Below are 27,284 nucleotides of genomic sequence, written 5' to 3'. Positions count from 1 at the left end.
TTTGTACAATCTGTACATTGAAGCACAGCACTGCCATTTCAATATTGTCAGAATTCAACAAAAGCTCTTGCTATGAACTGAAACCTTCCAACAGATATTGGAAATTGCTAAACGTGCAACACTCCGGTAGATGTTATCACAATCACTGTCATCATAACCTTCACTGAGATGCACAACAATGTGGTGATAACAGGTAGGATTTTTTTTTAATTGTAAAGCATTTTCAGATGCAGTAATATAGTTTTTGTAAAGAGCTGTGACCCATTATAGATAAAATATGCCACTATTGAGATTTATAGATCAACTGTCAATCTATATTGGTTTATGTTTGGAAAAAATAGCAACTCATGATGTTTATACCAAATCTCTTGATTTTTTAGTGTTTGTTTCTTGATTTAGGAGGTGGTGGGGTTGGCATGTCTGAATCTGTTCTTTGGCATGTGGGACCAACTTTTGGGTCTCTTATTGCAGTAATAAATAAATATCAATCATGAAATATCTGCAAGAATGATTCTTTCATGGTCCTCAATTAACTAATTTTGTCCGATTTATGAAGGGGACTGATGGGCCCAAGATGTGCTAATGCAACATTCCTGCCCTAACCCTGGAAACTGTGACAGAGCCATATATTGAAGTCAGTGGCACTTCCGTCAGTGGATTGCACCGACGATTCTCAGGGCTACTACTTAGATCCTTCACACAACAGAGCCAGTGATGTCTCCTGTGGTTGCCTGGAATGTCCCTGCAGCATAAAAGTTGAAAGCAGCAGTGACGTTCAGACCTACTGATAGTGTTGTGCAGACGTTCATAGACAAGGTCATAAACCTCAGTCACAGGCTCCCGCTGAGCACAAGCCTCATCAGGCACGGCTCTTCCTTTATACCCAGGTAGCAGACTTGGTTCTTTTTTTATTTATTCATGGGAGCTGGGCCAAGGCCAGCATTTATTGTCCATCTTTAATTGCCCTTGAGAAGGTGGTGGTGAGCTGCCTTCTTGAACCGCTGCAGTCCATGTGGTGTTAGGGAGGAAGTTCCAGGATTTTGATCCAGCAATGAAGGAACGTCAATATATTTCCAAATCAGGATGGTGTGTGACTTGGAGGGGAACGTGGGAGCAGGTGGTGTTCCCATGCGCCCGTGGCTCTTGTCCTCTAGGTAGAGGTCGCAGGTTTGGGAGCTGCTGTCGAAAAAGCCTTGGCGAGTTGTTGCAGTGCATTTTGTAGATGGTACACACCACAGTCACATTACGGCAATGGTGGTGGGAGTGAATGTTTACGGTGGTGGAGGGGGTGCCAATTAAGCGGGCTGCTTTGTCCTGGATTTTTGAGCGATAAGGGAATAAAGGGTTATGGAGAGTGGGCAGGCAAGTGGAGCCGAGTCCATGATCAGATCAGCCATGATCTTATTAAATGGCGGAGCAGGCTCGAGGGGCCAAATGGCCTACTCCTGCTCCTATTTCTTATGTTCTTATAGATGGTGTCGAGGTTCGAGTGTTGTTGGAGTTGCACTCATCCAGGCGCGTGGAAAGTATTCCATCACACTTCTAACTTGTGCCTTGTAGGTGGTAGAAATGCTTTGGGGAGTCAGAAGGTGAGTCACTTGCCACAGAATACCCAACCTCTTACCTGCACTTGTTACCACAGTATTTATGTGGCTAGTGCAGTTAAGGTTCTGGTCAATGGTGAGCCTCCAGGATGTTGATAGTGAGGGATTTGACAAAAGTAATGCCATTGAATGTCAAAGGGAGGTGGTTATTGCTTGGCACTTCTGTGGCACGAATGTTATTCACCATTTATCAGCCCAAGCCTGAATGCTGTCCAGGTTTTGTGGCATGCAGACAGGGACTATTTCATTATCTGAGGAATTATGAATGGAACTGAACACTGTGCAATCAGCAGCAAACATCCCCACTTCTGAACTTATGATAGAGGGTCATTGATGAAGCAGCTGAAGATAGTTGGGCCAAGGACACTGCGATGAGGAAGTCCTGCAGCAATGTCCTGGGGCTGAGATGATTGGCCTCCAACAACCACATCCTATGTGTTAGGTATGACTCCAGCCACTGGAGAGTTTTCCCCCTGATTCGTATTGACTTCAATTTTATGAGGGCTCCTTGGCGCCACACTCGGTCAAATGCTGCCTTGATGTCAAGGGCAGTCACTCATCTCAACTCTAGAATTTAGCTCCTTTGTCCATGTTTGAACCAAGGCTGCAGTAAGGTCTGGAACTGAATGGTCTCGGCGGAACCCAAACTGAGTATCAGTGAGCAGGTTATTAGTGAGTAAGTGCCGCTTGATAGCATTGTTGATGACAACTTCCATCACTTTGCTGATGATTGAGTAGACTGATGTTTGGTTAATTAGCTGAATTTTATTTGTCCTGCCTTTTATGGACAGGACATACCTGGACAAGTTTCCACTTTGTCAGGTAGATACTAGCGTAGTAGCTGTATTGGAATAGCTTGGCTAGAGACATGGTTAATTCTGGAGCAGAAGACTTCAGCACGACAGCTGGAATGTTGTCAGGGCCCATAGTCTTTGCTGTATCCAGTGCACTCAGCCACTTCTTGATATCATGTGGAGTGAATCAAATTGGCTGAAGTGTGGCATCGGTGATGATGGGGACCTCAAGAGGAGGCCGATATGGATCATTCCCTCGGCACTTCTAGCTGAAGATGGTTGCAAACACCGTGTCTTTTGCACTCACGTGCTGTGCTCCGCCATCATTGAAGATGGGGATGTTCATGGAGCCTCCTCCTCCCATTAGTTGTTTAATTGTCCACCACCATTCACAACTGGTTGTGGTGGGACTGCAGAGCTTTGATCTCACCCATTGGTTGTGGAATCGTTTAGTTCTGTCTATAGCATGCTGCTTCCATTGTTTAGCATGCATGCAGTCCTGTGTTGTAGCTTCACCAGATTGGCATCTCATTTTCAGATACACTTGGTGCTGCTCCTGGCATGCTCTTCTAAACTCCTCATTGGACTAGGGTTGGTCACCTGGCTTGATGGTAATGGGAGAGTGAGGGATATGCTGGGCCATGAGGTTACAGATTGTTGTGGAATACAATTCTGCTGCTGCTGATGGCCCACAGTTCCTCATGGATGCCCAGTTTTGAGCTGCTAGATCTGTTCTGAATCTATCCCACTTAGCACAATGGTAGTGCCACACAACACGATGGAGGTTGTCCTCAGTGTGAAGACGGAACTTCATCTCCGCAAGGACTGTGCGTTGGTCACTCATAATGCTGTCATGGACAGATGCATTTGTGACAGGTAGATTGGTGAGCATGAGTTCAAGTAGGTTTTTCCCTCGTATTGGTTCTCTCACCACCTGCTGCAGGCCTAGTCTGACAGCTATGTCTTCAGGACTTGGCCAGCTCAGTTAGTATTGGAACTACCGAGCCACTCTTGGTGATGGACATTGAAGTCCCTCACCGAAAGTACATTCGCTGCCCTTGCTACTCTCAGTGCTTCTTCCAAGTGATGTTCAACAAGGAGTGCTGATTCATCAGCTGAGGGAGGGCAGCAGGTGGTAATCAGCAGGTTTCCTTGTCCATGTTTGATCTGATACCAAGAGACTTCATGGGGTCTGGAGTCAATGTTGAGGACTCCCAGGACCTCTCGACTGTATACCACTGCACCGCCACCTCTGGTATAACTGCTGCCCAGTGCTTTATCTATACCTTCCCTGCTTCCAGGCTGCCCACTGCTTCTCTGTAAACTGGCAATGACCACTGTACTCATGCTGCTGGACAGAAAAATCCTCTACACTATACATCATCATCATCGGCAGTCCCTCGAAATCGAGGAAGATTTGCTTCCACTCTAAAAGTGAGTTCTCAGGTGACTGTACAGTCCAATATGGGAATTACAGTCTCTGTCTGTCCCACCTGTGACAGTCATTGAAGGAAAGGGTGGATGGAGAGTCTGGTTTGCCGCCTGCTCCTTCCGCTGCCTGCGCTTGATTTCTGCATGCTCTCGGCGACGAGACTAGAGGTGCTCAGCGCCCTCCCGGATGCTCTTCCTCCACTTAGGGCGGTCTTTGGCCAGGGACTCCCAGGTATCAGTGGGGATGTTGCACTTTATCAAGGAGGCTTTGAGGGTGTCCTTGAAATGTTTCCTCTGCCCACCTGGGGCTCGCTTGCCGTGTAGGAGTTCCGAGTAGAGTGCTTGCTTTGGGAGTTTTGTGGCAGGCATGCAAACAATGTGGCCCGCCCAATGGAGCTGGTCGAGTGTGGTCAGTGCTTTGATGCTGGGGATGTCGGCCTGATTGAGAACACTGATGTTGCTGCATCTATCCTCCCAAGGGATTTTCAGGTGGAGACACCATTGGTGGTATTTCTCCAGCGATTTGAGGTGTCTGCCATATATGGTCCACATCTCTGAGTCATGTAGGAGGGCAGGTATCACTGCAGCCCTGTAGACCATAAGCTTGGTGCCAAATTTTAGGGCCTGATCCTCAAACACTCCCTCAGGCGACTGAAGGCTGCGCTGATGCACTGGCGGCGGTGTTGGACCTCATCGTCGATGTCTACCCTTGCTGAAAGTAGGCTCCCGAGGTATGGAAAGTGGGTTTTGGTGACCGGGGGGGAAAGAGTGCTGTGTTACGGAGTCAGGTTGGTGGAGGATCTTTGTCTTACGGATGTTTAGCGCAAGGCCCGTGCTTTCATATGCCTCTGTGGTGAAGATGTTGACGTTGGCTTGGATTTCAGCCTCTGAATGCAAGTGTCGTCCACATAATGTTCGATGACAGGGGATGGGACGGTCTTGGACCTAGCCTAGAGGCGACGAAGGTCGAACAAGTTTCCATTGGTTCTATAGTTTAGTTCCACTCCAGCGGGGAGCTTGTTGAGTGCGAGATGGAGCATTACAGCAAGAAAGATCGAGAAGAGGGTTGGGGCAATGACGCAGCCCTGCTTCACCCCGGTCCAGACGTGGATTGGGTCTGTGGTGGATCCATTCGTCAGGATCATGGCTTGCATGTCGTCGTGAAGCAGGCAGAGGATGGTAACAAACATTTGGGGGCAGCCGAAACGGAGGAAGATCCTCCATAGTCCCTCGTGGTTAAGAGTGTCAAAGGTCTTTGTGAGGTCAAAGAAGGCCATGTACAAGTGTTGATGCTGTTCCCTGCATTTCTCTTGCAGTTGTCGCGCCGTGAAGATCACGTCCGTTGTACCCCATAGCGGACGGAATCTGCACTCTGATTCCGGGAGGAGCTCCTCAGCCACAGGGAGAAGACGGATGAGGAGGATTCTAGCGATGACTTTCCCAGTGGCTGACAACAGGGAGATTCCTCTGCAGTTGCCACAGTCGGACATGTCCCCCTTTTTAAAGATGGTCAGGATTACAACATCTCTGAGATCTCGAGGCATGCAGTCCTCCTTCCAGATGAGAGATGAGGTCGTGCATTCGAGCCAATACTGCCTCTCCGTCATACTTTAGTGCCTCAGCGGGGATTCCATCTGCTCCTGATGCCTTGTTGTTCTTGAGCTGATGGATGGCCTTTTCTACCTCGTACAGGGTTGGGGTTTTGCTGAGATGGTGGTGGGTAGCATGCTTCGAGATGGAGTCGAGGACACTCGTGTCAAAGGCAGAGTCTCAATTAAGGAGATCTTCGAAGTGCTCCTTCCAGCGGGCCCTGACTGCCTCGGATTCCTTGATCGGTGTCTCCCCATTCCTGGCCAGCAGTGGGGTGGGGCCTTGGGTCATAGGTGGACTCGACTGCGGTGAAGAATCCTCGCACGACATGGCTGTCAGCCAGCTGTTGAATCTCCTGGGCTTTCTCCACCATCTATTCTTTAGGTCACGGGTTTTTTGTTGGATCTCGGCCTTTAGCCGTCTGTAGAGCTGCTTTGTTGCTCCCGAATTGGGTTGTTGCTTTAAGTTCAGAAATGCCCTGTTTTGCTATGTTTTCGCTGTGACTTTGTGAACTGAGTACCAGATTGAATAGTCGTTCACCACAGTACTATAACAATTACGGTTCAGGTCTTTGAGTGTTGAGAATAATTGAAACAATTCTCAGCTTTTCCAGTGAAACACTTTTATAGCAAATGGTAAAATACAGACAAGCAAACCACACAAGCCTCACACCATGTGTACTATATTACCCGTTTACAGATGTGATCAATCTCCGCTCTGGTGTCCCACGTCGAGTTCTTAACTTTAGATCCCTGCTTCTCAAGGTGTTGTTCCTAGGTTCTCTCTGCTTGATTAGCCTTTTCTCTCTACTTTTATATCATTCTTAGACCTAGTCTACATGCCCCAACCTGCCCATGGGGTGACTCATATCTGAGGCCACAGTCTTCCAAAACATCTTGTGAAAGTCACAAGGCATCTCATGTTTTCTTTGACCTGATTATGCACCCTATGATTAGATAAAGGTTGGTGGTCTTTGACTTTCCGTTGGTTTGCTTTGGATGTTAAGGTGATTATCGCGCCCGGTCCGTTGTGACTTGTTGTTCCATATATGTGACATGTCAATCCTATAGTGGCTGCATTATTTTCCACATCCTGAGCTTGCGGTTTATTAGCTCCTGGATCTCCTGGTCATTCTCATCAAACCAGTCCTGGTATTTTCTGGTTGATTAACCGAGCGTCTCTTCGCAGGCATTGGTTATGGTGGCCTGGAGGGCAGACCAAGCTATGTGGGCACTCTGCGTCTCGGGGTCATCGCGGGTTGCTGGGGGGGTACAAGATGGTACCCAGGACGGCAGCTCCCTAGGGAGCTCCGCTGAACCACGTTATCCGTGGCCATCCAATGCATCCTACAACTTCTCTCCCCCAAACTCTTAGCCCTCTGTAGCACCGAGAACCTCCTGGACCTCTCTAGATTCCGTGGATTTGGAACAGGTCTGAACTCTGTCCTCCCTCTCCTGATCCGGTGGCATCCTTCAGAGTCCCTTCGGCCAGCATAGAGCCGGCCTCGATTTCGTAGTCCTTTCAGCCGGCAGCCCAAATTGCAGAGGCAAAAGCAGCTGGAGGAGTAGCGGTGGAGCCACTGTCGGGCACGTGGTGCAGGTAATGGCGGCAGCCACTCTGACTTCTCCGCGACCCTTCGAGAAGCTAAAATGGAGCAGGGCCCCAGTGTCTCTCATCCCCTCTCCTTCATCACACCTCAGATTTCACACCACCTGTCCGGAAGGTACTGCTCAGTGCTGAACTTACGACTCGCATCCCACCATAGGCAACCAGGCACATACAGTAGATCCTAGTCTCCAGTCGTCTCGGACCCACTTGCACTGTACATAATCTGTGATTGTTGTTCTGAAAATTATACATGTCTTCATGGACTAACTCCAGCTCTAACCTGCCATTAATGCTCATTGTTCGAAGATCCTTCAATGCTGCGTAATTGTGCCTGACCTTCCCATAATTGGCCTTTAACAAGGCCTTAATAAACACACACATTTTTCCCCCAGGCTGTTCATTAAGGTTCATTTGTGGAGGCTTAGGAAAATAAATAACAAAAACACAGGAGGAAAGGTCCACCCGTAGGAGGTGCTGGTACCCATCAGCCGCTTGCTCCACTGACCCCACAAACCTCAGTGGCATCAGCAGTGGAGATCATGTTTTCAGTGTAACTATTGTGATTGCTGATACGTCCTTACTATACAGTATAAATGGGCCACGAGGCCAATGCTTGAGAGAAGGTCAGTCTGTGACCTATCCTTTATTCCATAGCACTCAAGTGATGGAAGTGGGTGGAGCTTCCCCTTTTATATCTGAAGGTCCAGGTTAGGAGTGTCTCCCACAAGTTCACCACCTAGTGGTCATTGTTCTCACAGTGTACAACTTAGGTCAGATTATACATGGGTTACAATGCTGGTTGAATACATGACATCACCTCCCCCCCCAAAGTCTTATTGGGATCACAGGTTGAGTCTCTTTGGTGGTTTACGCTGTCTTGTAGAGCGCCTGAGTTGGGGCTCCGGTTGTTGGGCGCTGGCCTGAGTGTCTGCTGTTTGCGGTGCCTCAGGCCTGTCCGGACTGCACACAGTGACTGGGCTCTCCTTCCTTTGGTTCCTGTGTCCGGTCACCTGTGGTGGAGTGAACTCTATATCGTGTTCTTCCTCTGCTTCTTCTATGGGGTTGCTGAACCTCCTTTTTGTTTGATCCACATGTTTGCGACACATTTGTCCATTGGTAAGTTCAACTACCAGAATCCTATTTCCCTCTTTGGCAACCACAGTGCCTGTGAGCCATTTGGGCCCTGCAGCGTAGTTGACGACAAAAACAGGGTCATTTACGTCAATACATCGCACCCTTGCATTCCTGTCATGGTTGTCATATTGTGACTGGTGCCTGCTCTCAACAATTTCTTTCATGGTGGGGTGCATAAGGGATAACCGGGTTTTGAGCGTCCTTTTCATTAGCAGTCTGCGGGTGGAACCCCTGTGAGCGAGTGTGGCCGGGATCTGTAGGTCAACAGGAGGCGTGATAAGCGGGTTTGTAGGGGACCCCCTTGGATTCTGAGCATCCCCTGTTTGATTATCTGCACTGCTCGTTCTGCCTGGCCGTTTGAGGCCGGCTTGAACGGTGCCGTTCTGACATGGTTAATTCCATTGCCTGCCATGAAGTCCTGGAATTCAGTGCTTGTGAAGCACGGGCCATTGTCGCTGACCAAGATGTCCGGTAGACTGTGGGCGGCGAACATTGCCCGTAGACTTTCTACCGTGGCAGAGGATGTGCTTGAATTTAAAATGTCACACTCGATCCATTTGGAGTAGGCGTCTACTACAACCAAAAACATTTTTCCCATGAAAGGACCTGCGTAGTCCACATGGATGCGTGACCAAGGCTTGGCGGGCCATGGCCAGGGGTTAAGGGGGGCTTCCCTGGGCGCATTGCCCAGCTGGGTACACGTGTTGCACCTGCGAACACAAAGTTCCAAATCTGCGTCTATCCCTGGCCACCAAACGTGTGACCTGGCAATTGCCTTCATCGTGACAATGCCCGGTTCTCTGTGGAGTTCTCTGATGAACACCTCTCTGCCCATCTGGTGCATGACTACGCGGTTTCCCCACAGTAGGCAATCGGCCTGAATCGAGAGTTCATCCCTGCGCCTGTGAAATGGTTTAAATTCCTCAGGGCATGCCCTGTACGTGGCTGCCCAGTCCCCATTCAGGACACATTTCTTGACTGGAGACAATAGTGGGTCTCTATTTGTCCAGACTTTAATCTGACGGGCTGTCATGGGTGAGCCTTCGCTTCCAAAAGCTTCAACAGCCATGACCATCTCAGCAGCATGCTAGGTAGCCCCCTCAGTTGTGGCTAGTGGGAGCCTGCTGAGTGCATCGGCGCAGTTTTTGGTGCCCGGTCTGTGCCGAATAGTGTAGTCATAGGCAGCTAACGTGAGTGGCCACCTCTGTATGCGGGCCGATGCGTTTCATTTATGACCTTGTTGTCGACCAAAAGGAACGTTTGGGATTTGTGATCTGTCTCCAGCTCAAATTTCCTGCCAAACAGGTACTGGTGCATTTTCTTTACCGCATATACACATGCGAGCGCCTCCTTTTCTACCATCCCGTAGCCCCTTTCTGCCTGGGACAGACTTCTAGAGGCATAAGCTACCGGCTGCAACTGACCCTTGGCATTGACATGCTGCAACACACACCCAACACCATAGGACGACGCATCGCACGTTAACACAAGTTTCTTGCATGGGTCATATAGCGTTAACAGATTGTTGGAACATAACAAATTGCGTGCTCTATTAAAAGCCCTTTCCTGGCTGTCCCCCCAGACCCATTCACGACCTTTGCGTAGGAGCACGTGTAGCGGCTCTAGCAGCGTGCTCAATTTGGGAAGAAAGTTACCAAAATAGTTCAGTGGCCCCAGGAACAAACGCAGCTCTGTCATGTTACGGGGTCTGGGTGCTCTCTGGATCGCTTCCGTCTTGGACGCAGTAGGGCTGATCCCGTCTGCTGCTACCCTCATCCCCAGGAATTCTACCTCTGGAGCTAGGAAGACGCACTTTGCCTTTTTCAGTCGCAGCCCTACCCGGTTCAGTCTGCGTCGCACCTCCTCCAGGTTGTGGAGGTGTTCTTCAGTATCGTAACCCGTGATGAGGATATCGTCCTGAAAAACCACCATCCCTGGAATCGACTTGAGGAGGCTTTCCATATTTTGTTGGAAGATCGCGGCGGCCGAGCGAATCCCGAACGGACATCTGTTGTACTCAAACAACCCCTTGTGTGCCGTGATGGTGGTCAGCTTCTTCGACTCACTCGCCAGCTCCTGGGTCATGTAAGCTGAGGTCAAGTCCAATTTTGAAAAAAGTTTGCCACCGGCTAGCGTCGCAAAGAGGTCCTCTGCTCTCGGTAGCGGGTACTGGTCTTGGAGTGACACCCGATTGATGGTGGCCTTGTAATCGCCACATATCCTGACCGACCCATCCGCCTTGAGCACCTGCACAATCGGGCTCGCCCAGTCACTGAATTCGACTGGCGAGATGATGCCTTCCCTCAGCAGGCGGTCCAATTCGCCTTCTATCTTTTCTCGCATCACGTACGGCACCGCTCTGGCCTTGTGGTGTACTGGTCTGGCGTCCGGATTTATGTGAATCATTACCTTGGCCCCCATGAAAGTGCCAATGCCGGGTTGAAATAATGAGTCAAATTTGTCCAGGATCTGTGAGCATGATACTCGCTCCACAGAGGAAATTGCATTGACATCGCCCCATTTCCAGTTCATGCAAGCCAACTCCTCCCCAGTAATGCGGGACCATCCCCCGGGACAACCCAGAGTGCCAACCTGTTCTCCGAATCTTTGTGGGTCACGACTACCGTGGCGCTGCCTAGCACCGGAATGATCTGCTTTGTGTATGTCTGTAGCTGTGCGTCAATCGGCGATAATTTTGGCCTCCTGGCCTTGGACGCCCACAACTTTTTGAACTGTTTGATACCCATCAGGGACTGGCTGGCCCCCGTGCCTAGCTCCATTGATACTGGAATGCCATTGAGGAGCACTTTCATCATTATCGGTGGCGTCCTGGTTTATGAACTGTATACGTGCTCCAATGAACTCGCTGAACTTCAGCTTCCAGCGATTTCCCCCAGCGTTCATTTCTGCAATTTCTGCAGGTATTTTGCTCATCTCTGCAAACTCCGGCTGAGTGTGTGCCTCCACGCCTCCAACATGAGCTGCTGTTTGAAACAAAAGGTCCCTTGCCAGTCGATTGTCCCTGACTGCCCCTGTTATTGTCCTTGAGTGTGCCATTAGCAGGTGTTAATGGCTCCATTACTGGCCGCATTGTCCCTTGCAATGGCATGAATCACCGTTCAGCTTGCCATTGTCTCTGTCGAACTCCCCCTCTGGGTTCGACTACATGTTGGGGCATGCCCGACTGCCCTTGTCTGCCTGGAGAACTGTGTGCTGCTTTAACAATGTTGCATCTCTGTCCCAACCATTCCTTAGCACAGTACCTCTCGTCTGTTCTGCTCGTGGCCATGCTCGCGTGGTTTAAATCCCAGTTTCTCGTCACCATTGATACATCCTTACTATACAGTATAAATGCACACGAGGCCCATGCTTGAGAGAAGGTTAGTCTGTGACCTATCCTTTATTCCATAGCACTCAAGTGATGGAAGTGGGTGGAGCTTCCCCTTTTATATCTGAAGGTCCAGGTTAGGAGTGTCTCCCACAAGTTCACCACCTAGTGGTCATTGTTCTCACAGTGTACAACTTAGGTCAGATTATACATGGGTTACAATGCTGGTTGAATACATGACAATTGCAGCCACAGAGGAAAACAGTTTTGCCATAATTGCTAGGATAGCGCATTAGTTCGAAAAATTGTTTTGCAAGATTGCATTGGTCGTATATTCAAATCTTTGCTGGTCATCTTATCACTCAGTGGTACTGTATAATGCACATCAAAGCAATATGCCATCAGACTAATCCCTCTTTGTAACAGCTGACTATACAGGTCGGTAAACAGTGAGAAAGGGAAGAGAAATAAACTGCTCTAATGGTAAACCATGAGGCTCTGCCCAAGAGGCTAATGGTCGCACATTGAAGTTTTATCTATAATTTGGCAACAAATATATTCCAATAGCACCTTGAACAGTTTTTCAATAAAACCTTTATTTCAAAATGATAACACTTTATTAAAACACTTAAAATATTATTTATTCTGAAAAATTGCCAGACATTTTTACTGGTCAACAAAGATAATAATGTGCTTCATAATAATGTGACATAGTATAATAATTATGCTCATTAAACTCCACCAATAAGTGTTACAGTTTGAGAAGTGAAAGGCTACCTGTTTATTGAGCTTGCAGCTGAGCAAGGTTTGCTGCCAATAATGTGTGAGCATTGGCCCTGGCTGTCCTATAGCAAGATCAATACTGGTCACCAGCTGTGGAAGGGAAAAATGTCCTATTCTCCTTTGCTTTCAAATGTCAATGCAGTGCTCAGCAAAATAAATATCAAATGTTTAGTTCACACAGCACCCTGTGAATATCGCTGTTATGGCATTCACTTCACATCTCTTTGGCTGTGGGTCAGGGTCCCTCCCAGTTTTTATTTGTGTGTATAAGGTGACTCTAGGTCGTTTCAGGCAGGCTAGGTAACATGCTATATCTTCAGGAACTACTGACACATTCATTGTGTGTGTGTGTGTGTGTGTGTTTGTGTGCGCACGCGCGCTATGTATCAGTGTCAATCAAATTGAAAACTCCCCAAAGTGGTCAAAATGTGACCAGTTTGGTTTGTTCGTAATAGCATGAATCAGTCCCAAAGTAAGACTTCTGCCCCTATTTTCTGTACAATAGATTGAGCAAGCTCAGCTTTTCAGGGAGAAGAAATGACTGAGGGCACAGTTCCTCCAAAACAAGTTTTCTGTCAGTGGAACTGCGACCTTCAATTAGTGCCTACAAGGCTTCCTTCCTATGCCAAACAAATGCATCTCTTCTGATGTGTTGTTTTCCAGAACAGGCAAAAATACAGTAATATTGAATATCTTGTACATTAAAATATCAGGTTAAAAATAGAGGGGGTGAATTTCCATCAAGGTTCCACCACTCGCTTGCTATAACTTCAGTTGAAAACCATGGAAACCCGGCAATAATGGCATAAAGTGTTTTTATACCATTTCTGCAGCTCTTTTTTAATATTAATTCATGGGATGTGGGCATCCCTGGCAAGGACAGCATTTATTGCCCATCCCTAATTGCCACAGTGACTTTGTCAGAGCACTTTGGTACAACTGGGTGACTTGTTAGGCCATTTCAGAGGGCAGTTAAAGATTTAACCACATTGCTGTGGGTCTGGAGTCACATATAGGCAAGACCAGGTAAGGATGGCAAATTTCCTTCCCTAAAAAGGACAATAGTGAACCAGATGGGGTTTATGATAATCCATTGTTACGTAGTAACCATTACTGATACTACATTTTTTTTTTATTCCTGATTTATTTAGATTAATTAACTGAATTTAAATTCCCCAGCTGCCATGGTGGGATTCAAATTTAAATCTATGAATCATTAGTCCAGGCTTCTGGATTACTAGGCCAGTAACCATAACCACCATGCTACCATTCCCAATGCCAAAGTAATGTCGGACAAGCGGGAGAAACTCCACAGAAATTCATTCCCTAGCTCCAAGAGGGACAAAAGCCAGAAGGAAAGAGCCCGAGAGTCTCACTATCTTCATTCAAAAGCATTTTAAGAGTTGTTTCGTTGTAATTGGGTTCCGTTTCAATGGCAACTGATTATTTTTTTTATATTTATTAGATTAATCCATTGTTAAAACACCTTCAAAACATTGTGATCATTCCTTTGTACCGTACAATGAATTCCTTTACTATATGTATTAGATTAATCCATTGTTAAAACACCTTCAAAACATCGTGATCATTCCTTTGTACTGTACAATTAATTCCTTTACTAGTGATCAGGTTCAGAAATTAAAGTTATTCAGACCAATATAGTGCTTGAGGCCTTACTGCCACCTATTGGTGTGAAGGAAAGAATTTAAGTCATGCTTCAACATGAGAAGACAGATAGCAAAAAGATGGAGATCGAGAGCTATTTTTTTTTTAAAGGCAGCATAGTATGCATGCTCAGAGGGAAAAACATCTCCACATCTGCATATCGGTTTTCCATTTTTCATGGGGACTATGAAGGAAGAGAGGGCAAAGGTAAAAGAAAAATTGAAATTGCTGATAATCTAAATAAAAAAAACAGAAAATGCATACTGACAAAAAGATAGGTTGGCATTTTAGGTGTGGTCTTTTATTTGTCCTGATAATCATATGTCCATGGTTAGATTCACAGACACAAAGTTCAAACCTTTGTGTACATTTTTAAACCAAAGTATTAAACACACAGGGGTAGAATTTCTGCATTGGGCACAATCGGTAATTCCGGTGTAAATTGCAGCCAAAATTGCACCGTTTTGAAAAGTGTTTTTATTCCAAGTTTCCACTCAAACTTATTTGTATGTTGCCGAATGCAAAATCTGCCATGAACCAGTGCAATTGGGCAGCGTTTTAAAATGTAATTTTTTAAAAATGTATTTAAGAGTGGTAACTTGGTTCAGTTTGATTAAAACAGCTGAAAATGAATTTATCACAAAAAATAAGCAATTTTAATCACAGTCAACCTGTGAGTAACTCGATTTTAAATTACTGAAATTTGCTTAAAAATATAAACAATTTTCTAGTTGTATTGTTATATACTAGTTATATATCTAGTTATATACTAATTATAGTCAGTTTCTTAGTAAATGGAAACAAAAATTGCATTCAAAATCTTTTAAAACGTACCTTTTAGTGTCCTTGCACCCAAAAGAACCAGTTTGATTTTTAAAGCCTCCCTGAAGGCCTGAAAATAACCACAATTAGCAGAAACTCCCAGTGGTGATTAACTTAGCCTGGGGCGCGGCCAATTTTGCATGATGTTTTTAAAACTAGCGCAAATGATCGCGGAAACTCGAGTTGTACTGAGAGCTAATTGCGCTTAAAATTCCACAATCTTTTGCGCCAGTTATGCCGATTTTGGTTGGATTGCACCGAAAAACTAAAGAAACTCCAGGCTGTATTGTCCAGGGCTAAAGGTCACATGCTGAAGTTTTATCCATAAATTGGCAACAAATATATTCCAATAGCACCTTGGCTCTGAAATTCCGCAGGGATTCTCCCGGTCAGGAGTCTGGTGAAACCCACAGAGAAACAGCAATAACACTGAAAATGGCCAGTTACACCATTTCTCTGGGGTTTGTACTGGTCTGCCACCAAAGTTATGGCAAGAGACCTGGACAAACCCTGTGGGATTTCAGGTCCATAATCACAATCTTTTTGTCCTTTATTTCATCAATATTACAATGGCTTTTTGGGCTTTTGTTTTTTTACCTCCAAAACACTAAATATGCCATCCAAAAACATCAGCTTCCTCCCTAACAGTGTTGAAATCAAAGTGTAGATTTTCAGATCCAGACTCTCAGTGGGCCAGGTACCTGCGGACTCAGAAACACTACCCTTAAGACTCATCACAGCATCTCATGCTCTCACGCAAAACTGTAGAATTCCTTACATTCCTCAGCCTTCCCTAATTTCTACAGCCTACAGATTTTAAACTCGAGTTTAGCATTACTTTGTGAATTAACTCATTTTTGCTCTCACGCATTTAAACCTACTTGGTATTCTACCATATATGAGCCCGAACATTTCACCTTCAGAAAAGAAAAATCATCAGAGACAACATACAGAGGGTATCGCCATAAATAATGCCTTCAGACCACTGCGAAAATTTTGCCTAGTAGCAGAAGGATTTGGAAATTACCCCTTGTTCTGATTACTTGTATCACCACAATTAATATTGTCCAAAATTCACAGGGAGCCAGAGAAGAGGGATATGGATATGAGGACCAAGGCATGGTTGCCCAAGATGCCACGGTAATAGAAAAATCTTATACATGCTTCACTTTCAAATGTACTTTGTTGTCTTGACCTTAACTAACTCATTGAGCAGAGGAGTTTGAAGAGCTAATAGACAACATGTCACTACTAATTCTCTCTTTTAACTTTTGATATTGCAGGTCCTTTGGGAAGCTTGCCAAGACAAAACAGGGGAGCATAAAAATATGTTGCAATATATCCTGTGTAAAAAGAGCTATCAGCAGTTGTGGCAAGGTAATTATAGTTTCAATCGTTGGACATTCTGAATTATTTTATTAATATATGGAAACCATAAAGGCATAAGGACATGCATACAACTCGTATCAAAAGACAGGGATCAAATTAACTTTTAAAATTATTTAAAGTTTCACAGGGAGCAAGATATTTCTGCTGTACGTTTGAATTAAATCAAAAATTATCTTGGTAATGTACTATATATAGAACCTGATTGATCCGAATGAGTGCCTAAACAGTGTTGTAATAACAGAAAAAATTGATGCTCACATATGAATTTAGTTGCATATACCTGTATACATTATACAGAACTAAAATTCCAACTGTTCAGTCTATCCTCCCGCCTCTCCTGAAGGTGCAGGCACATGCTGAGGGAACATTCCACAGGTCCCAGCAACCCTCTGGCATTTCATTCAAGTGACCACTCTTCATCTATCAGAACATGAAAAGGGGGCACCACAGCCGAACCTGATCCTGTCATCACACAAATTCATTTTCCAGCATGGGATCAGGAACGAGGACCGGGGCTTACATTCCCCTAGGTGAAAGTCACTTATGAAAAATGTAATACCAGTACTAAGCTCAGCTAATGCAGCACACACCAAGGATCAAAGAACTTCCATTTTAACATTAAATTCGCATTTCAAGCACAATCCCATCATACCATGTTCCCGAGGGAGCCAGCATCGTAAGGAGCACCTGTGGGTGTGGAGTCGCGATTTTCCAACCATCAATTTTAATGGGTGGAACATCACGTGGCATGCACTTTCCTGCAGTTTGCTCCCTGTGAGCATGACTCTGCACTGAGATTGTTGGAAGCACAGATTCGGCCCTTTACTACCATCACACTGCTGATGACATTTTAGTGCAGTGTTGGCGAAGATTACTAATTACCCACAGTGTAAGAGAGTTCAGAAGCCATTCTCCTCCAGTACATTTTATTTTTGTTATATTACAGAAGAGTAAAAATTCCAATTCTGAGAATATGAAATGATTATTGTAGTCTTCCAACATATTTTCTCTTCAAATCATTAGTTTTTCCCGCCATTTCTTTTATTTATTCATTCATTTTAAAGATTGATGATAGACAAGTGCACCATCATTTTTCACCGTTGTATGGCAATTTATGAACCATGCCTTAGTGCTGCCTTCAAGGTGCCAGAGTACAAAATCTTAATTCAGATGATTAACTGGACCAGCCATATCAATACCATGGCTACAAGAACCAGGTAAAGCCATCCAGGACAGAACGGTCTGCTGGATCAGTTCCTCTGTTGCTGGACTGAATATCCACTTCCTCCACCACTGACACACGGTGGCTGCAGTACTTCCTATCGACAGGATACACTGTAGCACCTCACCTAGCTTGCTTCAACAACACCTTCCTCCCCGGAAACCTCTCCAACCAAGAAGGACAACAGCAGCAGTGTTATGAGAAGTTCCTGTCAAGGTACGCCATTCTTGATTTCTACATTGCAGGGTTAGTACATGGAAATGACTTAATGCTATTGTGAAAGCACCATCACCACAAGGAGTGCTGCGATTCAAAAAGAAGCCCCACCATCACCTTCTCAAGGCAACGATAAAGACAACCTTGCTAGCATCGCCCAATCCTGAAAACAAATTTATTCTCTTTTGTGTGATAGAAACATAGAAAATAGGTGCAGGAGTAGGCCATTCGGCCCTTCGAGCCTGTACCGCCATTCAATATGATCATGGCTGATCATGCAACTTCAGTACCCCATTCCTGCTTTCTCTCCATACCCTTTGATCCCTTGAGCCGTAATGGCCACATCTAACTCCCTTTTGAATATATTTAATGAACTGGCCTCAACAACTTTCTGTGGTAGAGAATTCCACAGATTCACAATTCTCTGATTGAAGAAGTTTCTCCTCATCTCGGTCCTAAATGGCTTACCCCTTATCCTTAGACTGTGACCCCTGGTTCTGGACTTCCCCAACAACGGGAACATTCTTCCTGCATCTAACCTGTCCAATCACATCAGAATTTTATATGTTTCTATGAGATCCCCTCTCATTCTTCTAAATTCCAGTGAATACAAGCCTAGTCGATCCAGTCTTTCTTCATATGTCAGTCCTGCCATCCCGGGAATCAGTCTGGTGAACCTTCGCTGCACTCCCTCAATAGCAAGAATGTCCTTCCTCAGATTAGGAGACCAAAACTGTACACAATATTCAAGGTCTCACCAAGGCCCTGCACAACTGCAGTAAGACCTCCCTGCTCCTATACTCAAATCCTCTTGCTATGAAGGCCAAAATGCCATGTGCCTTCTTCACCGCCTGCTGTACCTGTACCTGCATGCCAACTTTCAATAACTGATGTACAATGACACCCAGGTCTTGTTGCACCTGCCCTTTTCCTAATCTGTCACCATTCAGAAAATATTCTGACTCCCTGGTTTTGCAACCAAAGTGGATAACCTCACATTAATCTACATTATACTGCATCTGCCATGCATTTGCCCACTCACCTAACCTGTCCAAGTCACCCTGCAGCCTCTTAGCATCCTCCTTACAGCTCTCAATGCCACCCAGCTTAGTGTCATCTGCAAACTTGGAGATATTACATTCAATTCCTTCGTCCAAATCATTAATGTATATTGTAAATAGCTGGGGTCCCAGCACTGAACCTTGCGGTACCCTACTAGTCGCTGCCTGCCATTCTGAAAAGGACCCGTTTATTCCTACTCTTTGCTTCCTGTCTGCCAACCAGTTCTCTATCCACGTCAATACATTACCCCCAAAACCATGTGCTTTAATTGTGCACACTAATCTCTTGTGTGGAACCTTGTCAAAAGCCTTTTGAAAGTCCAAATACACCACATCCACTGGTTCTCCCTTGTCCACTCTACTAGTTACATCCTCAAAAAATTCTAGAAGATTTGTCAAGCATGATTTTCCTTTCATAAATCAATGTTGACTTGGACCGATCCTGTCACTGCATTCCAAATGCACTGCTATTATATCTTTAACAATTGATTCCAACATTTTCCCCACTACCGATGTCAGGCTAACCGGTCTATAATTCCCTGTTTTCTCTCTCCCTCCCTCCTTTTTTAAAAAGTGGTGTTACATTAGCTACCCTTCAGTCCATAGGAACTGATCCAGAGTCTATAGAATGTTGGATCTACTATTTCCTTAAGTACTCGGGATGCAGACTATCAGGCTCTGGGGATATATTGGCCTTCAATCCTATCAATTTCCCTCACACAATTTCCTGCCTAATAAGGATTTCCTTCAGTTCCTCCTTCTCGCTAGACCCTCGATCCGGAAGGTTATTTGTGTCTTCCTCAGTGAAGACAGAACCAAAGTATTTGTTCAATTGGTCTGCCATTTATTTGTTCCCCATTATAAATTCACCTGATTCTGACTGCAATGGACCTACATTTGTCTTCACCAATCATTTTCTCTTCACATACCTATAGAAGCTTTTGCAGTCAGTTTTTATGTTCCCTGCAAGCTTCCTCTCATATTCTATTTTTCCCCTCCTAATTAAACCCTTTGTCCTCCTCAGCTGAATTCTAAATTTCTCTCAGTCCTCAGGTTTGTTGCTGTTTCTGGCCAATTTATATGCCTCTTCCTTGGATTTAACACTATCCCTAATTTCCCTTGTTAGCCACAGTTGAGCTACCTTCCCCGTTTTATTTTTACGCCAGACAAGGATGTACAATTGATGAAGTTCATCTATGTGATCTTTAAATGTCTGCCATTGCTTATCCACCATCAACCCTTTTAGTATCATTTGCCAGTCTATCCTAGCCATTTCATGTCTCATACCATCGAAGTTACCTTTCTTTAAATTCAGGACCCTAGTCTCTGAATTAACTATGTCACTCTCCATCTTAAATGAAGAATTCTACCATATTATGGTCACGATTCCCCAAGGGGCCTCGCACAACAAGATTGCCAATTAATCCACTCAGTCCACAATATCCAGTCTAGGATGGCCAGCTCTCTAGTTGGTTCCTCGACATTTTGGTCTAGAAAACCATCCCTAATACACTCCAGGAAATCCTCCTCCACCGTATTGCTACCAGCTTGGTTAGCCCAATCTATATGTAGATTAAAGTCACCCATGATGACTGCTGTACCTTTATTGCATGCATCCATAATTTCCTGTTTGATGCCATCCCCAATCTCACTACCATTGTTTGGTGGTCTGTGCACAACTCCCACTAGCGTTTCTGCCCTTTGGTGTTCCGCAGCTCTACCCATACAGATTCCACATCATCCAAACTAATGTCCTTCCTTACTATTGCGTTAATCTCTTTAACCAGCAACGCTACCCCACCTCCTTTTCCTTTCTGTCTATCCTTCCTGAATATTGAATACCCCTGAATGTTGAGTGTCCAGTCTTGGTCAACCTGGAGCCATGTATCCGTAATCCCAATTACATCATATCCGTTAACAGCTATCTGCGCAGTTAATTCATCCACCTTATTACGAATGCTCCTCTCATTGAGACACAAAGCCTTCAGGCTTGTTTTTTTAACACTCTTTGTTCTTTTAGAATTATGATATAATGTGGCCCTTTTTGATTTTTGCCTTTGATTTCTCTGCTCTCCACGTTTCCTTGTCTCCTTTCTACCTTTTGCTTCTGCCCCCATTTTACTTCCATCCGTCTCCCTGCATAGATTCCCATCCCCCTGCCGTATTAGTTTAAACCCTCCCCAACAGCATTAGCAAACACATCCCCCAGGATATTGGTTTCGGTCCTGCCCAGGTGCAGACCGACCGATTTGTACTGGTCCCTCCTCTCCTAGAACCGGTTCTAATGTCCCAGGAATTGGAATCACTTCCTCTTGCACCACTCCTCAAGCCACGTATTCATCTTAACTATCCTGCTATTTCTACTCTGACTAGCACGTGGCACTGGTAGCAATCCTGAGATTACTACCTTTGTGGTCCTACTTTTTAATTTAATTTAATTTAATTCCTAGCTCCCTAAATTCAGCTTGTAAGACTCATCCCGTTTTTTACCTATATCATTGGTACCTATATGCACCACGACAATATTCGTGATACTGCACACCTGTTACACCTAATGGTGCAAATAACAGTTTGCAACATTGCTAAAAATATAAGATTCATTTTCTATCTTGCTGGAAGACGATAAATACCAATTTCAGAATAAACTGTTTTGAAACAATTCCTTGAAATTTCTATTCCTGAAATTGCTCAGAGGATGTCATTCAAAAACTTATGCAAATTTGGGAATCTACAGCGACTAGTAAAAGCAATCGAAAAGATGATGTGGGTGATTTGTTAATGCTGCTACCGTTGCTCTGACTACTTGCCGTGCCTTCAGAATATTCAGGAAAATTTACAATATGGAGGAGAAAAGCAGTAAAACACAAAAAAAATGTGTAACATGTACCATGCAGAAAAGGACTCCATTACCAGTGCCAGCTCACAGATTCCTCAGATCAGGCAGTTCAGTCATGTTGCAATCCTCCCGTGAAGCAGGACCACCAAAGTATTATTCACTGGAGAATCTGCTGGAAATACAGTGATCCAATGAGTTTTTCTGCGATGAGTTTCAACAACCAAGATGATCAGTTTGATGGTTTGAGCAGGCTCTGTGAGAAGTCTTTTGGTTAAGAAAGATTTTTGTGCAGAAAATATTCTTCGACTTCCTGCTCCTGGAAAAATTTTAATTTCTGCGTAATATTGTACTAAATAAATAATGCTGTTACATAATGAGAATGGGTCTTATTTCTTTAAAATAATTTGAGTTGCAAAAACAAAGTTAGACTTCCCTAGTTTAACCACAGTCAATAACCTAATTAAGTAGCATAATATTTTAGCCTGCAAAGGCCTAACCTCATAAGCGTCTGCAAATCTGTATCTATATTTTAATTAATGAATTGTTGTCCTTGCCTAGGTCAAATTTTACTTTCTTTGGTTTAAAGCAAGGTTGTTGAGAATGCAATTTTGAAAAGATAAGATTTTATTGCCAGCTGTATTGTCAAAAGACCGATTTTAACTCGGCATGGGAATCGGGCGAGCGGGAGCCGAGGAAGGTCAACACACCATCCTGACCACAGCAGCGTGAGGTCTGGGCGATTTTAACTCCCGGGGCTCATTTGCACTTTCCCAGTTTGTTTCCCACCCAACACCAGCAGCTGGCCACCGGTCGGAAGCGCAATGTTGGATGGCTGGAGGCCACCACCAAGGTCCCCGGCACTCGGGTAAATTACGGGGAGAGGGTTTCAGAAAGGCCCACGAGGAAAGTTTTAAAAAAATGTTACCTCTTTGTGCCTGGGCAGGTTGAACTGGCAGGATAGCCACAACTGCTTCCCCGCTCAGGCCCATGGTTAAAATAGCAGTCAAGCCCAAATTACATGATCAGAGCCTGAGTTGCATATTTAAAGAAAGACCCTGCCAGTTTCTGATGGGTGTCCTTTTACGCCTGCTCAGAAGATCATGTTCAAATCAGACACTGTGGTCAAAGAATGGGGCATGGACGGGTAAGTCTCGTGGACGATTTTAATTGCCCACCTGCCTGGTTTCTGCTGGACGAGCAGGGTTAAAATCAACTCTAAAGTGCCTGAATTGCAATTTTGCCCCTCAAATCCTGTAGATCGTAGATCGGCTAGAAAGATACAGATAATAATATTTCTGCCCTACTATGGTTTAGGAATCGGAAATGGAGCCATCAGCCTTGTCTTCAAGTTGTATCCACTGTGCTGTGAAAGGAGAATTATAATGAAAAAAATGTACAGACATGAAAGGCTCAGAGAAATAGCCTATTTTAGTTGTCTATTCGCCAGGCTCCAATGGGTTCCTGAAGACCCCAGGATGGTTCTGCACACAACATTGAAGACCATTTACATATTTATCAAATTAAACTAGTTTTGATTTCAGAATGCTGCTTAATTCTCAGAACAAACAGATAATCATACATGCAACCAAGGGCAGGCAGGAAAATTAAGGAAGTTGCAACTGAATGAAGCTCATGGTTGTCGTACTGGAGTTGAACTATATAGGGAGCCAATTTCAAATGTCGCTAGCTCATTTCCTGCCTGAAAAACAAACCAGCAGCCCAAGGCCTGATTGATGCAATTTTCAGGTGCAGGGACATCGTTTGAAAATGGAGCGTCTAGCCTTACTGCCCCATTGCCGCTGGCCTCCATTTTAACTGCTCAATGCAGTTTGGTGAATGTGCCCCGTTGGAGCAGGCATCAGCTCCATACATTTATGCAAATCAGAGTCCTATTCGGCCAATGGGAGCCCAATTGTATTTTAACTTGGGCCTGAGCAGGGAAATCGCTGCAACCTCCCTACCAGTCTGAAGCAGGTCAGCTGCTGTCAGGAGGAAGAAGAGGCCCTCCAAAGTAAGTGCAAATCATTCCTTTGCAAGGCCGGGAGGAGCAGGAGTGCTCCTCCAAGCTCCACAAGGAAAGGCCGCCACCCGCAGGCAGAGTGGTAAGGTGCTGCTCTGAAATCCTGCCGGCTCCGTGGGGCAGTCGCACCACTTTTTTCATTTAAATGACTTCATCCTTGGGGTTTGGGAAGGGGTCAAGGGGACGGCAAACATATGAAGAGAGGTCCCACCGCACTGCACTTCCAGCAGCACAGCACTGCACTGCAATTTCTGGACTTGTGTCAATAAAATAGATTTTGTATTAAATACTGTAAAATAACTACAATACATAACAAAATATATCTAAATACCTGTCATTGGCAAAATGTGGACATGAAGTGATTAAAATCTTAGCTAAGTTTGGGCATATTTATAGCTCTTTTAATGATTGTGACAGTAAGTAAATATGCATGATTTTCGACGCTTGCAGAGTAAAAATTAAGCAGATAGGGGAGTAACACCTAGCACTAATACAAAAGCAAAATACTGCGGATGCTAGAATCTGAAATAATTGACGAAGGGTCATTGACCACGTTAACTCTGTTTCTCTCTTCGCAGATGCTGCCTGAGTAGTTCCAGCATTTTCTATTTTTATATAACCTCTAGCACTAAGTATTTCTATTGTAGTTTATTCCCATTATGAAGTATGACCTTGTGCGATAAAACTACAATAAACTCACAGCTTCTCGTTTATTTTCTTTCTACACTGCGTAATTTGTACTTTAAAAGATTGAGCACAGCTTGTGGCTTGTGCACTTCAAACACAGGCGGATATTACCTCAGAAAGATCTGCTTAAGAATCTGACTTCAATGATAAATTTCTTAAAATCAGATAATATCTTATTATGCGAGCATAATGTTTCCTTTTTTATTATTTTGATTAATGGCAGTGGTGACCTCATCCTTGGTGATTTTATCTAATTATCAATCAGGTACCGGAATTGGACACAATTATTTTTCATTGTATAACGTGCCGTACATTTTGTACTTAAATCGCTGGCACTCTTGTTACACTGCTGTATGTAGATTATTAGAATATTGCTGAAAAACATCATAACTTTCCATAATCTTTCTTATACTTGTAGCTTTTCAACAATTCCAACTTGTGTCTGGCCAGGATATTGTACAAGCAATTACTGACTGCTATGATGGACACTTTCAGGAATTACTTGTTGCAATTGGTAAGTGAATTACATTTATTAAATGACATTTAGTAAGTTCAGATTGCATTTTTAAAATTCAAGTTGCAAAACGCATTGCACTCAGATTTCAAGTAGAAATTTATTTAGGTGTTTGTGTTGTTTCCATAATCAATCTGTATTCTTTTGTTTTATTTATCATAGTTCTTTGCGTTAGGGACAAAGCTTCCTATTTTGCATACAAGCTCTACAATGCAATATACGTAAGTAACTTACATCCTTCAAAACTACTTTTTTGGAATGCGAGGGAGATGTTTTTTGAGAAAAATTGATAAACAGGTAGCTGCAATTCAACAGTGGCTTTTATCTGAAATATTGAACGCAGATATTTCCAGTAACATCCCCATTTCCCATGGGGGTAGATTCATACACCGAATTTAACTTGGAGAGCACATCCCTCGTCTAATTTCATTATAAAAATTAAACCGTAATCTACTGTTTTGTTCTAACTTACTTCCTTCATATAAAATAAAACCTTTGAAATGCTGACTAACTGCATTTTTTGGAACAAAAGCATTTCTTATTTGTAGTCTTTATTTTACAGTAAAACTGAATGCTGACATTCGGCAGACGCTAGTGCTCCCTATTGTTATCAAATCAAAATGCATCTTATAGTGACTGATCAAAGTGTACTTCTGTATTTAATTAACGTACAAACACATATGAGCAGATTTGAAGGTGGTGAGATGTGGGGAATGTTTGTAGGAACTTGCTGCCGACACATAACTACAATATATTTCATTGAAAAATATTAAAAGTAAGACCCGGGAACTGACACTGGTATAAAAGGGAAGAAAGCCCCTGACACCGGTATAGAAGTGATAGCGGGAAATGGCATTGCCTGAAGAGGTGGTGGCAGCAGATTCAACAGTAACTTTGAAAAGGGAATTGGTTAAATATCTGAAATGGAAAAATTTGCAGGGCTATAGCGAAAGAGCACTGCTAATATGTTGTCAAACATTGAAATCTTTATTTTGAACACTTTGTGCATGTTTGGAAGTGGCTTAGTGAGTTGTAGTGAATGGTCAGACATAAGGGTACCCTGCACAATGGTGATGAGTGGGAATCTGTTCAACCTTCGCCATCTCCAGGCCAGGTCCAAGACCACCCCAACCTCTGTCATTGAGCTATAGTACATGGATGACGCCTGCATCTGCGCACATACAGAGGCTGAACTCCACGACATAGTCGATGTATCACGGAGGCATACGAAAGCATGGACCTTACGCTAAACATCCGTAAGACAAAGGTCCTCCACCAGCCTGTCCTCGCCGCACAGCACTGCCCTCCCCCGAGTCATCAAGATCCATGGCGCGGCCCTGGACAACGTGGACCACTTCCCATACCTCGGGAACCTCTTATCAACAAGAGCAGGCCTTCAGTGCGCCAGTGCAGCCTTCGGTCGCCTGAGGAAAAGAATGTTTGAAGACCAGGCCCTCAAAACTGCCACTAAGCTCATAGTTTACAGGGTGGTAGTAATACCCACCCTCCTGTATGGCTCAGAGACATGGACCATGTACAGTAGACACCTCAAGTCGCTGGAGAAATACCACCAACGATGTCTCCGCAAGATCCTACAAATATCCTGGGAGGACAGACTCACCAACATTAGCGTTCTCGACTAGGCCACCATCCCCAACATTGAAGCACTGACCACACTTGATCAGCTCCACTGGGCAGGCCACATAGTTTGCATGTCAGACACGAGACTCCCAAAGCAAGCGCTCTACTCGGAACTCCTTCACAGCAAACGAGCCAAAGGTGGGCAGCGGAAACCTTACAATTACATCTTCAAAACCTCCCTGATAAAGTGCAACATCCCCACTGACACCTGGGAGTCCCTGGCCAAAGACCTCCCTAAGTGGAGGAAGTGCATCCGGGAGGGCGCTGAGCACCTCGAGTCTCATCGCTGAGAGCATGCAGAAATCAAGCGCAGGCAGCGGAAAGAGCGTGCAGCAAACCAGTCCCATCCACCCCTTCCCTCAAAGACTATCTGTCTCACATGTGACCGAGACTGTGGTTCTCGTATTGGACTGTTCAGCCACCTAAGAACTCATTTTAAGAGTGGAAGCAAGTCTTCTTCGATTCCGAGGAACTGCCTATGATGATGATGATGATGATGGGTGTGAAAGCAATGGCTTGGGCATTGCAGGGATGGTTTATGGTGCTGGTGTGGGGTGGTGCCATCATGTGGCAGCCAGGGTGCTCAGCTTCAAGTGAAGTAAATGTAGCCAGAGTGAGACCATACCTGGCATCCCAGACAGAAATGTGGTTGGGTGTTGAAGCCCTGTGTCCTGTGCAGCATCAGGTGATTGCGGAGAAGGTTGTTGGTGATGCTGGGGTGCCTGGTGATAATGTTGAGGCTAATCGTGGTGCGATTCTGAGGACCAAGGTGAGATTTTGTCAAGGGCCACAATCCTGCTGGAATAGATGGCAGGTAAGGTTGAAATGACAGACGCGATCTGTCAGTGGTGAGAGAGGTTGCTCGAAGGAGGTGACAGTGAATAGAGAGTTCACTGCAAACACTTCCAATCTGCATACAGGTCAAAAGTTTCTTCCAAA

General features: G+C 44.7%; 1 protein-coding gene across 1 annotated transcript in view; it reads left to right on the top strand.

Annotated features, from left to right (window-relative positions):
- The window catches only part of LOC139233769 (annexin A10-like), a 124,250-nt gene that overhangs the window by 82,244 nt on the left and 14,722 nt on the right, over positions 1-27,284 (top strand). Inside the window, exons 7-10 of the mRNA XM_070864278.1 lie at positions 15,840-15,899; positions 16,043-16,136; positions 24,609-24,704; positions 24,867-24,925. Of these exons, the coding sequence (XP_070720379.1) occupies positions 15,840-15,899; positions 16,043-16,136; positions 24,609-24,704; positions 24,867-24,925 (309 nt within the window). The remainder of the gene's footprint in view (positions 1-15,839; positions 15,900-16,042; positions 16,137-24,608; positions 24,705-24,866; positions 24,926-27,284) is intronic.

This window comes from Pristiophorus japonicus, chromosome 2 (genome assembly GCF_044704955.1).
Source record: "Pristiophorus japonicus isolate sPriJap1 chromosome 2, sPriJap1.hap1, whole genome shotgun sequence".
NCBI lineage: Eukaryota > Metazoa > Chordata > Chondrichthyes > Pristiophoridae > Pristiophorus > Pristiophorus japonicus.
Note: the sequence above shows the minus strand (reverse complement) of the source record. Positions and strands in the feature narration are given on the sequence as shown.